We start from the raw sequence: 13,251 nt of genomic DNA, 5'->3' as shown, positions 1-13,251 counted from the left end.
AGTATTAGTATTAGAATTTTTATAACTATCATAAAATTAACGTACATTTCGATCAACAATTTACTTGCCTGTTTAGGTAATCTGCGTGTATATAGATATAGACTCGGTATATAGGCATTGAAAACATGAATACAAAGAGAAACTGCTTCCGGATAATTACGCCGGTAGATTGTCAGATTTCAATTTTCTTTCCCCGCAAATATTCGCGCGTTACTTTCTTTCCTGCACATCCACGTGCAATCTTTAATCCTCCCTCGCTTATCTAGCAGAATCAATCAATCAAGATTGGCTTTTGGGAACTTTGATAAAGTATGAAAATTTCTTTTAACACTATTCGTATTTCTATGACATATTTTATTTTAAAAAAAGAACTGATTTCATATGCGCTGAAAACTTTATTCGTTTCTTCCAATTATCTTCTTTTTACAAAACGCAAGACTTTATATCTATCCTAACTGTTCAAATTAAATGTCTCTTGAGATGAAAAAAAGTGCAGATTCTTTTTTTTTTTCTTTTTCTCTTGATATCAAATAATTTGATCCTCTGGAAAATTATTGATTTCCGTTCTTTTATTAGGGGGAAAAAAAAAAGAAACGAATACATAGTTTTGTCTTTAAAATAAATCAATACATCTCCCGGTGTTCCATTCAGCAAGAAGATTGCGATTATAGATTTAGGTCCGTCCTATTTAAACTGTCGATATCGGTTTTGTACATCGATTTCTGTTCACTCGCTCCGCGGAATTGACGTTGCGAGTGGAACTCAACGGCGTCGGCGCGCTCGTAAAAGAAACGAGGCGATACGCGTGGCACGAGTTCTCCTCACGCTTCGAGACACGTCGCGAGGGCGAAACGTGCGCTCGGCCATTTAATGAGATATTCAAGACGCCCCGCCATTCGGCGTGATGGCGATCATTAACGCGCTCAACACGCGTATATACGTGCGCGCGTACGTGCGTGCTCGTCGGCGTGAACGCGCGTGCTCGCGCTCGAGGGATTTATCCGCGCACACGGCGGCCACTGTCCCTTAATGCATTGCATAACTCGCGGAATCGTCGCGGAATCGTTGCTTGGCGCCGCCTTTACGCCACGAGCCGGCGTCTATTAGCTCTTTATCGCTAATTGCTCGACATCGTTACGCTGACCGCAGACGATCGGCATCGTGTCGATCAGCATGCCAGTCGGCTAGTAACAGGGAGTCAACTTACAGGAATCAAGACCGATCGCCTATCGGATTAACCAGTTTAACCAGTTTAATTGAAATTCATAAAATGTTTAAATAAAATCGTAATTTTATTTCATTCTTTAAGCGTTTGGAAAAATTATTTTAAATATTTTCTTGGAATTCGAAGAGTTTGATAATTTTAGTTTTCCTTTATCTTTTTTTTTTTTTTACAAATTTTTTCGGAAGTTTGATGAGGATTTAAAGATATTTTTGTGTACCAAGGAGTTAATTTATAAAAACATGAATATAGGACTTAGTACGTATTACGATTATTATTTTACGATTATTATTTTATTACGATTATTTATTATTTTCTTCCAGGATTGTTTTCTTATTTCTTAAGTTTTAAACAATCACTAATCATTTTCTTCGTGTCTTCATTTGGAATCGAATTTCACGAGGTCAAATCTAATAAACTTTCTATTTCTAGATTTATACGTGCTACGTTTGAGTTCACAAGTCATCTTATAAGAAATGAAGGAATACAAACGGTCACGAAGTGCCTTTCCTAGGCAACGTGATACATTGTAAAATAATTTTTATATATTTTAAAAAACAAACTTGTTTAATTATTAAATAAATCTGTTTTACTAAATTAAGATGCAAATTGGTTTTTGGATGTATGTAAACTTTATTTTGCATTTCTCATTTATTTTTTTCAGTAAAGTTGCCTCTTTTTCAATCGTTTACTTGTCCAGCAGCCGCAGATCGAGGCCTCATATAACACAAGTTCTAGTCCTGGCGACGGTAATTGCGCGTAGAGTTCAACCGGGCGCTTTATTAAATGAAATCATTAATTAGCCGTACGGATTGTTAACCTACTTCTCGGCGCTTGCCGCCTTGAGATCACCGTCGTTGCTCTCGGTACGTTATTCCTATCCCGAGTCTTATGGCCCTTATTTCAATCCTTGTAACTTCTTGGCGTGTATCCACGATTCCGTTATTATTCCTCACTGTTCGCCGACCAATTTTCAAAATTACCGTCAGATACCCACTTTCAAGGCGACCCGGAAACGAATCTTTGAACCGCTATACTTTTCTCATCAGATTTTTATTATCGATTCTTCGATATCACGATTCGCGTCTCTGCGAGTTTATTTCTCGATTATGTGCCCTGATTTCTAAGATCCAATAATCTGGGATTTGTGCAGTTGTTCTTATTATTTAAAAATTGAGAAGTATTATTGAAAGGAAAAAAAAGAGACGAGTGAGTTTCATAACATATTGTAAAGACCAAATATAGTTATATGAGTAGACTTTCATAATTTAAAGTTGATTTGGCATAAATATCTTTAAAATATGGCCATAATTTTTTTGTCTCAATATTGATTTAAATATGTTGGAAATTTTGAAAGGTCAAAATTTGCAATTATATAAGTAATAAAAATCATACATCATTTAAAACTTCTTTTAAGCCGTATACTAATTTACAAAACATGTTAAAATAAAAATTAGGAGAATCTATAATACACATATAATAAAATTTCTAAGAATCTGTGATTATATTTTTAGTTATTATCTTATCAAGCTTAAGCTGAGATATTAAAAGTTTATAATTATTTTCACAATTATTATCATTCCTTGTTATAGACTAATAAAATTAATATAAAAGATATAATATTTCGAAATTAATAATTTTCATAATAATTAAAAATCTTGGATGATATTATTTCAAGACAAGTTTTAAATTTATAATGAAAATGTAACGGCTACGTAATATTTACAGCGTCCCATTACGCTGTGATACGATAATTGGGTAATCAATATGTTGTTGTGTGATAAGTGCTGGAGATATATATTTTTTTTACGAGCCGTCGGTACGATGAGAGTTGCTCTCGTGCTCTCGCATCGCTTGATCTCGGCGCATAAATGATGATGCCATTCACCTTTGGATGGCCGAACTCGCCGCATAAACTGCATTCAATAACCACGATTGTAAACATTTATATTACGCCTTTGGCAAAGATATGATATGATACCATACTGAAACAGATACATTGACTTCTCTTTAGACATATAATCCATCAGGGAAGTAGAGATCAGCGTTATGTTTTCTTAGTATCGTCGTCACATTCGTAGAACTCGAGAACTTAATTTATTTAGCTGAATTAATAGTGGAACTTTGTGGGTAACTCAAAGAGATCTCTCAAAGTATCGATGGAATAAAATTATAACTCTATTGCTATGTATTTATGCTATTTAGCCGCGTTAATGGGACGATAAACTCGCGAAATGTGCGTAGAATAGCAAATAAGCTAATAAAACTAACTTTATCGTCATTTCAGACAATTGCGAAGTGACTTTGTTTACTCGGAGTAAACGAAGTCTCCTTTTTTCACTTACTTTTTTTTTACTCTTAAAGTTTCTATAACAAAACGCATTTTTTTTTCTTCTTACGAAATTGAAGTACGATCACACTTTAATATCATTCGTTGTTCTTAATAGTTGCTAGCTTCTTTTATTTGGCTAACAGTAAACTTCAGGGATAAATTCGCCAAGTTCCCGTGGAAAAACAAACTGCCCGATTCTTCCCGCATTTTAATATGTCAATACTATTACAATTTCTAATAGTATAAAAATTATTCTGAATTACAAAACATTATACCTTCTTTTTTTTTTGTAAAAGAATGAGTTTTTGTGCTTTTAACAAATATATTGATAATTTAATTAATATCTCAGTTAATCATATTTATCCTATCGTAATATGATGCGCATTTACGATCTTTTTAAAGCGTGTTTATAACCGACGTCGTAGGGTAGATTAATTAACATATTGCGCAGTATCACTACATATATGTGTTCAACTTGCGACATAATCGTATCTGCGCGTGTTTTTATTGCTATCGCGAGATCTCGCAATGGATATATGTCAACAGTCCAGCAATATCTTCAGTTTTATCACGAATTTTACTGTAATCGAACTGAGCATTCATGAAACGTCAATTTAGCATGCTATTTCCATATCACTATTCTAAACACACCATATACATACGCGCACACACACACGCACACGCGCGCACCCTCCCTCCACACACACACACACACACACACACACACACACACACACACACACACACACACACACACACACACACACACACACACACACACACACACACACACACACACACACACACACACACACACACACACACACACATATACAACATTATACACATATATAACTGTCCTTGAGAATGTGAAAACGGCACGTTTTACGTAATCGGCGGTTAATTTTATTTTCCATTCGAAAGTCATTAAACTCGCGTTTCTTTCAAACGCGATCGCTTGCCGTTGGCACAATCCGCGAAGCCAACGGCAACCGATTCGCGCTCGCACAATGCGCATTATTAACATTGCGTTCACACGCGTCGTGTGGACACATCCTTTTGCCGGTCGAGACAACCGGCAGCATGAGCCACATCCTGTTCCGATTGGCGTGTGTGCACGCTGTCTCTGTTATCTTATGTATGCTCAGAAAGAAATTCGTGTCTTGCGGATAAGACACTTCTTGGAAAGCGCACGAACGTGGCGGAGCCACGAGTCGCGCGCGAGCACGAGCCCGGATTCTCATTCCTTATTCACCCTCTGGCCTTTTTAATATGCACGTTTTACGAGCACGGATAATACACGAGCCCGGGGCTTAGCAACACCGCGGAAAAATATCGGCTTTTTATCGCGTGGACTTTTACGTGGTAATAATCCGGTGGCCTGCCGCGAACATTAGGCGAGGCCAGTCGCGTAGTGAGTCGCCTCGGAAGTAAAGCGGTGGCTTACAGAAAGTAACTGTTTTATGATTCGCCGAGTAAAAATATTTATGCATGTCTTAGAAAGAGAGACACGTCGAATGTATAATCTTACGATGAAAGGGCAAAAAACGAAATGAATGTATTTAAACGGAGATTTTATGGCGCGAGAAATAAGCGCAGAGTAAACGTAAGTATCTAATTATATTTATAGACAAATGAGTGTACGGAATTAAATGATGATTTCATGGAACAAGTAGTGAAAAGTTAGTAAGTGTATTCTGATAAACATAATTGAAAATGCAAAATATTCTAATAATTAAAAAGAGATTGACGAAAGAGGGAAAAGAGATATAAGGGGAAAATTAAGGTGATTAAAAAAGTTATAGAGTTTCTAAAATATCTCCTATGAAAAATGAAAAGTTAGAAAAAATACTAAAAGAAAACGATGCAGAAATTTAAAATGTTTTGTAAAAAATATACATTGCAATCTAGTTATTAATAATCAAATATACTATATCTATTTTCGCATTAGATAGATATGTTAATATTATGTTAATGTTATATTAACATAATATAGTATAGTATTTAATTGATTAATTGCGACGCGATCCAACATATTAAAATTATATCAACGATATGAATTTTGAGAAAAAATAAAATTTATATATTATAGATTGCTCTAATATTTTTATTGACTACTTTTTAACAAATTCAGTTATATTTGATAAAAACATAGAATATCTGTTTGTAAAAACTCTTTTAATATTTGCAAATAAAACAATTTTTGTAAGCAAGAATTTCTAATTAAAATTCTATTAAATTTTTTTTTCAAATTTTAAATTCCGAAAAAAATTGTTCTGTTTCTTAGAAACTAAACTCATTAAAATTTTTTTTTGGAATTTCAATAATTTATGATTTCAGAGTTAGTCTGACACCTTGATTTTGTGACTTGAGAAACATATTTTCATTTCGAGGAAAGTCTCTCTATTTAAAATGTTATCCGGTGATTTTTGAATATCTCGATGTAACAGTGTGTTTGTTTTATGCTCTTGTGTCTTGCTTGAGATAACGTGTCATAAACCGAGGGTATTGTCTACACGTGGTGCGGAAGAGAGTCACTCTCGTATTATAAATCTCTGCTTTCGTTTACCCAGACGCAGCCGTGCGAAAGACATCGGGTGCATTGTCCCCGTTACAACCCCTTGGCATAAGTTGCCAGTCGCATCGCGACGATGGACGTATCGTTTTCATATACAATCTGATGTTACCACGGTTTCCGATGCATCGGAAATCGATCGCAAATAATTAAGCCTCGATAGCCGCTTTGGTCGATTTCTGTTTCCTAACGACTAACCCATCAGGCTACCGATAATAGGTGAAGATAGGTCGGTGACGGTGCCCTCGGGGCTATTCTAATTACACCATTACCTACTTGTGCTATTACTAATCATCTTGGTGTGCATCATCTACGTGTGCATGTGTGTGAATACGTGCACGTGTAATCAGTTTATCATAATTAACATCTCGCGGAAGCCGAGCGAACGAACGGAAAATTTCCGAGCTAATGGCCGTGAAATTCGTTCTAATCCTCGGTAATTTGGGAAATTGTGCGTTCCTGGTATCGAGCTTTCAGCAAGTTTTGGTTACGCTGTGTATACTATGTATTCGATTAAGTTATATATTTTTTTCACTTTTTTCCTAGAATCAGTTTTTTGCTTTCTTTTAAAAATCTTTTGCAATTTTTGAATTGAAAAAAAATCTATTGCTCAGAAGAAAATTTTATTTATAATCTAGAAGGATTTAAAAATACAAGAAAGAATGTTCAAATTATCGAATTTAAGATTTTAAGATCTATTCCTAGAGATTAAAAAATTATATATAAGATCCATGATTATATAAGATCTATGATGTGGCTATCATTTAATTTTTATAGTTTTAATTAATTATAAATAATGTAAGTACACATTTAATTATTATACAATGAATATTTAAATAATTATTAAAAGATTGCTAGTTTTTAAGAAAATTATTCTACCATTGTCTATTCATATTAAAACATCCATTATTATTCCATTATATTTAAATATAATTTGAATATGCTATTAATATTATCGAATATATGAATTACTAAAAATCATAACAGTCAAAATGAACTCAACAAATGCTTATTTTTTACTACGCATCAATTTATAAAATTCGAAACGCGAAACAAATATTCTTTTTATTATTTAATCTCATTCTGTTAAATTAATAAAAAACTTACATAAACGAGAATTATTTTTTTAGTTATTTAAAATAACTAACAGGTACGTCGGAGCGGCTTTTAGAAATACATATACTATACAGATATATAATTTTTAAAGAATGCTTTTTAACATTTCGATAAAAAAATGCATTTTAATTTAAAAGTTATATCTTTGGACTTTAAGAATGAGTTGTCACGTGAATCCAAGAGCCTAAATGACATTTCTCATCGTTCTGCTTCCGATTGCCACGACCGGGAAAATATTCGCTTGTAATGGAACTCTTTGTAACCGTAGCCCGTGTGCATTTGCGGTAACACGAGGTTCAACATGTGCGCTTACGTGCGCGTTCGTATCCGAAACCTCTATGGCACGTCTTGTCTGCAGAAACGACGGACATAAAACGCACCGCACGCGGGCGTGAAGTCTCGCTGCGTCTCGCGCTCGCGCGCGGACACGCTTTCTGTTTTTACTTCGCCTTTGGAACGGGCTCTGTTACGCCGCTCGGCCGAATAATAATTGCCTCGACTTTCCATTTCCAACGAGAATGCGACGTTCACCCGTTTGTCAATAGTACAGGAAAGAAGAAATTACCGAGAAAACCTTCGAGAGTTTCTCCTCTTCCTCTTCTTCCCTATCCTCCTCCCTTTTATTTGCTCATCTACGTGCAAGGTATATATAATCTGTTTGTAGTCTCGGCGTTTTCGCTTATTGTTATGTTTCATATTCTCGTTGCGTCTTAAATTCCCCATAACCGTATTTAAATTGCAAGATTTTATTTGTTTCCGTTGCATCCGTCACGAAAATTCACATTCCGTCAGAATTTTCTTTATTTTTTTTTTTTTAATGCTAATTTATGTTGGTTTAATACGTGTCGCAACTTCGTCTTGTTCGTCCTAAAGCCTGCGATATTTCGTGTCAAGTTCTACAGCCTATAAGAGATTCCTATTGTATTTTATCCTATTATCTTACATATCTCCATTTCTCTCTTTCGTGTTCCACGCGTTGCTCTATTCCTTGTTTTCCCTCGTACATCAGTTAGCAACCAGCCATACGCTGGCCCGAGCGATCACCTATCGATCGTACATGTCGAATCGCTGTTTAGACTTATCAGTGAATCAATTGGCTGGTTCTGAGAACGCGGATGTGGCGCGAACGTCACGCTCTCGGAGCGTCGATATAAATTGGACTTCGTAGAAAATATCGAGGATACAATAAAGGTCGATAACGCGAGCGTTCGTTGAATATGAATCGCATTTCGATCTCGGCGAACCGAGGAGGAAAACGTTTCGCGCTATCTCACCCCGCGTCTCGTCCGCGAGCTGGTTGCCGAAGATAAACCGAAGAGGATCGAGGAATCGACGCGCCGGAACCGGAGGGAGAGAGGAGGAGGGGAGAGAGAGAGAGAGAGAGCGTTAGATCTAGCTTGATACGTTTGGAAACGAGAGGAGATATAAAGATTGTCCAGCTACTAAATATATTTTCGTTGTTCGATTAAATCGCGCGGGTATTCGCGCGCGGTTCTCGCGAGTGCGGGACGAGGTCGAGGGAGCTTAGAAACTTTCGAACATGGCGCGGCGAGACTGCATGGTCGCCGGCGCGCAGGTAAAGTAAAGTGAAGAGAACCACCTCGGTGCATCGTACGAAGTGGGGATGCAACCGAGTCGCGCACGCATACACGTGCGACGTGTGTGTATCGCGCACGCACGCACGCACGCATACACGTGCGTGCGAGAGAGCACCGCTCTCTGTCAGTCACGGTGTGCCGGATATCGGTGTGAGCCCCCGATCTCTCGTCTTCCCCTCTTTGGGATCTCCGTCGTGTATTCACGTACACGCGTGTGCGTACTCGCGTTGCACCGCCTACGCCTCTCTCGCATCGTGCGCGATGCCGCGTGTACCTAATGTAAAGCAGATACACGCCTCGAATAGCATCTTCGTCACATCATCTTGTGTCGATTTTATCGAATTTTCGATTTTAGGGAATTTCTTTGATAAACAGATAACAGAAGTTGAGTCCTTTTCTATTTGCTATTAATCTATACTTTTGATATTGCTTATTTTTAATTTCTCTTAGTATATTTTCTCTTGGTATATTTTCTGGTTTCTGAAAATGTTTCTCTTTAATTCGAAAAGCGTCCCAAGCGGCGACGAACCTGCCGACCTGACGACCTGGCGAGTCCAACAGACACGTAGCATCGAGTAGCGTGGTAGGGGAGAGTATTAAGTTAGCTTGATTGTGTGTGTGTGTGTGTGTGTGTGTGTGTGTGTGTGTGTGTGTGTCGAGAGACCGGTCTAGCCATGGATAGGAAAAGAGATGAAGATACAGACCTATAGGAAGACAGAGCAAGAGGATAGGAAGAAATAGTGAGATAAAGAAACGAATTAAGCCTGTTTTGCACTTCACAGATGGATTGGAGATCAAAATTAATGACAAAATTTGCAAAAGTCATAATTCAAAATTATGATCTATTGCGTCCGAATCGAATAAATCTCGGTTAAGAATTTATCATTTATCACTATTTCGACTGTAGCACTGACCATAACACAAACAAAAAGAAAAATAGAAAGAAAATTTACATTTACGTGATTTCTGCTTCCATTTGGAGATTTCTTCTTTTTATATTCACATGTCTTTCTAAAGACTATCGCACTTTCCGTAACCGTAACCATAAAACCACCGTAACATTATTTTTGAACTCTTAGTTCTGATTGACTAATTTTTATGCTACGTTTTATTTACGGGTTACGGGTGTATACAGTACCCAAAATGTACCAAGTAAAACAAGAATTCTCGATTGATATCTGTTTTCCATCCTCTACGTACGACTCTGTTTTTGACATTTTGTGAGATTTGTTTACTTGTTACGACCAACTGACTCCATGATCAAATTTGAATCGAGTCTTCAACGCGTACGACGTAACAGGGCCTTTACGCAGCTTCGTGAGAGACGCGGGAGAAGAGCAGCGGGATATGCGTGGTAGTCGTGCAGGTAGAGTGGTGGCGATAGTAGTGGTGATGGTGGAGGTGGTGATGGTGATGGTTGTAAGTTGCGGTCGCGCGCGGGTGTGCGTGTCGCGGAGCGGGGCAGCGCAAGAAAAGCTCCGGTGGGGGAATCGGCGGCAGTCTACGAGTATACGAGTAACGCGCCGCGGTCGGCTCACGACGACGAGGTGGTGGAAGAGAGGCACGGCGAGGTGGTATGTACGTTAGCGGCGCTGAGAGAAACGGCGTTCGGTCGCGCGGAGTCTATCGCGAGCCCCCGAGGAGCGAGTTGAGCGCGAGCGAGCGATTCCGGTCTTTCGTGGTCTTCCCCACGAGAGATCACGCGGCGTCTTCGTCGTACGCGCGGGTGGGTGGGCGCGTGCGCGCGCGCGCGCGCGAGCCCTTAAGTACGGAATACGTGAGAAACGTGTCCCTGCCGTGGAAGTTGCGCAACCGGCGCTTCTTGACGTCTCCGCGCCGTTTCAGGATGGGTTAAAGCGTGCTGTGAGTTTTGAGTTTTTCATTTCGCCTGGCTGTATCAGTGACGTGATTCAACGACTCATCGGTGGTGTACAGTGAAATTCCACAGACGACTCGTTCGTCCCCTTGGTTCTCCTCGGTCTCGGCTGAGAGAGCGAACGTATCGTGAGCGCCGTTGTTCGGAGTAGAGTCGTCGATATTCCGGAGTCGTCAGCCCGCGTTCAGGGCGAATGAACTGCGTACCGGCGATGATGGTTCTCCGTAGCGCGGCGATGCGCAAGTAATGAGGGAGCTGCGTGATCGACCGAGCACGACCGGCGATGATAGAGAGAAAGGAAGAGGAGAGAAAGAGAGAGAAAGAGAAATTATATATATCTAACCTCGACCTCCAAGTGTCGGCTGTTTTGTAGTAGCGTGCGCCGCAACGACGTCGTCGTCACGCCACGCGGTATAGACGGGTGTTCGACAGTGCGGGACGTGTCGCAGTAACGAGAGCCTCCGCGATGAAGTCTAGTATTACTTTGTAAGGCTGCAACCCTGAAAACGGAGTACCTTGTAACGTACCAAATAGCAAAACCTACTAGCGTGCAATAATCTCTCATCGTTCGATCCCTGAATAACGGGTCTGACCTAAAGAAGCTTAATCTCGTGATAGGAAGATCCTGGATTAATTGGAGAACTATCGGGAACTTTGTAGAAGTCAGTCGTGTCAAGTCGAGCTCAACAAGTGGACCGTCGTCTTACGGATCGTCGACTCCGCTAAAACCGGATCGTCCGGAAAGCGGAATCTTTGACGAAATCGCAGATCTATGTTCCGATATCATGCTCCCTTTTTTTTTTTGATTCTTGATCTTCAATTTTGGAACATCGGATACGTCAAACGTGCAACAAGTTGAAGAACACGTGGCGAACGCAGCGCGCTCGAATCAATTAAAGTATCTGTTCTTACGTAAGACTCCGTGACGTCGTGGTGATAACATTTGGTCGTTGTTGATAAAGTTCAAGATTTCAAGATTTCGCGTAAGATGAGCAGATAATAGATCACGAGAACGGTCAGTCGACGATCGGTGCTTGACGTGACGAGAAGCGCGACAAGTTTGGCGTTTTAAATTCGGATATCGCGTTTTGATGCTGATTCTTTAAATCGCGGTGAACTCAAGATCGAGAAATTCTCCAATCTTCAAGATTCTTCGAGATTCGCGAAAGCGATGTAAGCGACACCTCGACTCGAGGTGAGAATATTCTTGAAGAGTCCTCGTCGAGGACAAGAAGCGAGGGAATCCGGGACATCCCCCTTTCCCTCCGAAAGAGAGAGTTTTCTTAATTATTAGTGCGGCGGGGCGGCAAGTAACTTTGAATGACCTTCGTATTCTGCGGCTTCGTCTTCGACTCGTCCGACGAGAAGACGAGACAAATGCCGGTCGCTTCGGAAGACTGGATGCCCCACCCGGGCGCCAAGATAACCAGTTCCATCACCACCGTCAAGGGTGCCACTATACAGAGCACTACAACGGCCTGGATGTCGCCCTATAGCAGGACGACGCCGCCCGATCGCGGAGGGTCCAACAACATTAACAATAACAACAACAACAACAACGGCGTGGTTATATTGGATGGTTGTAGACCGCCGGCGGCTACGACAGCCAGAAGATTCTTCAGGTGGTTCAGCAGACTGGGACAACCACCGATGGGCAAATCAGGTAAAAAAAAAAATTGAAACGAAAAGGATGCACTTGTGATAATATTCAATTTTTGTGAGGATTATTGAAAATACTTTCTTTTGCAAAATTTATAGAATTTTTTGGATAGAGAATAAGACATTCAAATGCAAATCTAACAATAGAGTTATCATACAAATTCTGCAGGATTTTTTAATCTTTTAAATCTTTTTAAATTCTTTTTAAATTCTTTTAATTTTAAAAGGTTTCGTAAAGGGAATTTATATGAAATTTATTTTTTTTGATGTTTTTTGACGATTTATATTATTCTTGTAATTTTTTGCGATATTAACTTTATCTTTAATTGTTCAAAAGTGAAAGTATGGAATTGGTAACTTTAAGACTCAAAGAATTAAGGAACAAAAATGATGTAATGCTTTATCAGTATATTGTGACACTCTCTCTTATGTAGTACAAATTGGATTTTAATTTAAAAAATTTTTTGTTAAAAATTTTTATTATATGTAATATCTTTAACCAATCTCGTTTATAATACAGCAGCAAAAATGATTTAATTCCGAATTTTTTTCTCAAAAATTTCTTATAATTTTCTGTCTTCAAATACATATATCTATTTTATATCTATTTTAAAAATACAGTTTAAGAAATACAATAACAAAAATTTAATAATGTAATTCTTTCTCTTTATCTTTTTTATTTAATATTTTAATATATATGTATGTTATTTTAATTTTACGTACGATAGATGTGGGATGCAATACAATTAATATCTTGCAACACATGTTACCTTTGACATTATCTGAAATTGTTAAATATGATCGACCACGGCGTTATACATCGTAGTTATTGAATTCGCGATGAACCGGTAGAGCAACTCGTGCTCTCTCGCG

The 13,251-nt window shown here is 38.7% G+C and overlaps 1 protein-coding gene across 3 annotated transcripts in view; it reads left to right on the top strand.

Moving 5' to 3' along the window:
* The window catches only part of trc (Serine/threonine-protein kinase tricornered), a 129,051-nt gene that overhangs the window by 18,340 nt on the left and 97,460 nt on the right, over positions 1-13,251 (top strand). Inside the window, exon 1 of one of the 3 annotated variants that reach the window (XM_089083502.1) lies at positions 10,353-12,382. The exons of 1 other annotated variant lie outside the window; for it this stretch is intronic. In XM_089083502.1, coding sequence (XP_088939628.1) covers positions 12,040-12,382 — 343 coding nt within the window. In that variant the 5' untranslated portion in view covers positions 10,353-12,039. Of the gene's footprint in view, positions 1-10,352; positions 12,383-13,251 lie in introns of those variants that run through there. One more of the 3 variants, XM_011645631.3, reaches the window with a different exon arrangement.

This window comes from Pogonomyrmex barbatus, unplaced genomic scaffold (assembly GCF_055798465.1).
Source record: "Pogonomyrmex barbatus isolate J1 unplaced genomic scaffold, ASM5579846v1 scaffold7, whole genome shotgun sequence".
Lineage (NCBI taxonomy): Eukaryota > Metazoa > Arthropoda > Insecta > Hymenoptera > Formicidae > Pogonomyrmex > Pogonomyrmex barbatus.
This window is presented reverse-complemented; position numbering and strand designations above follow the sequence as displayed.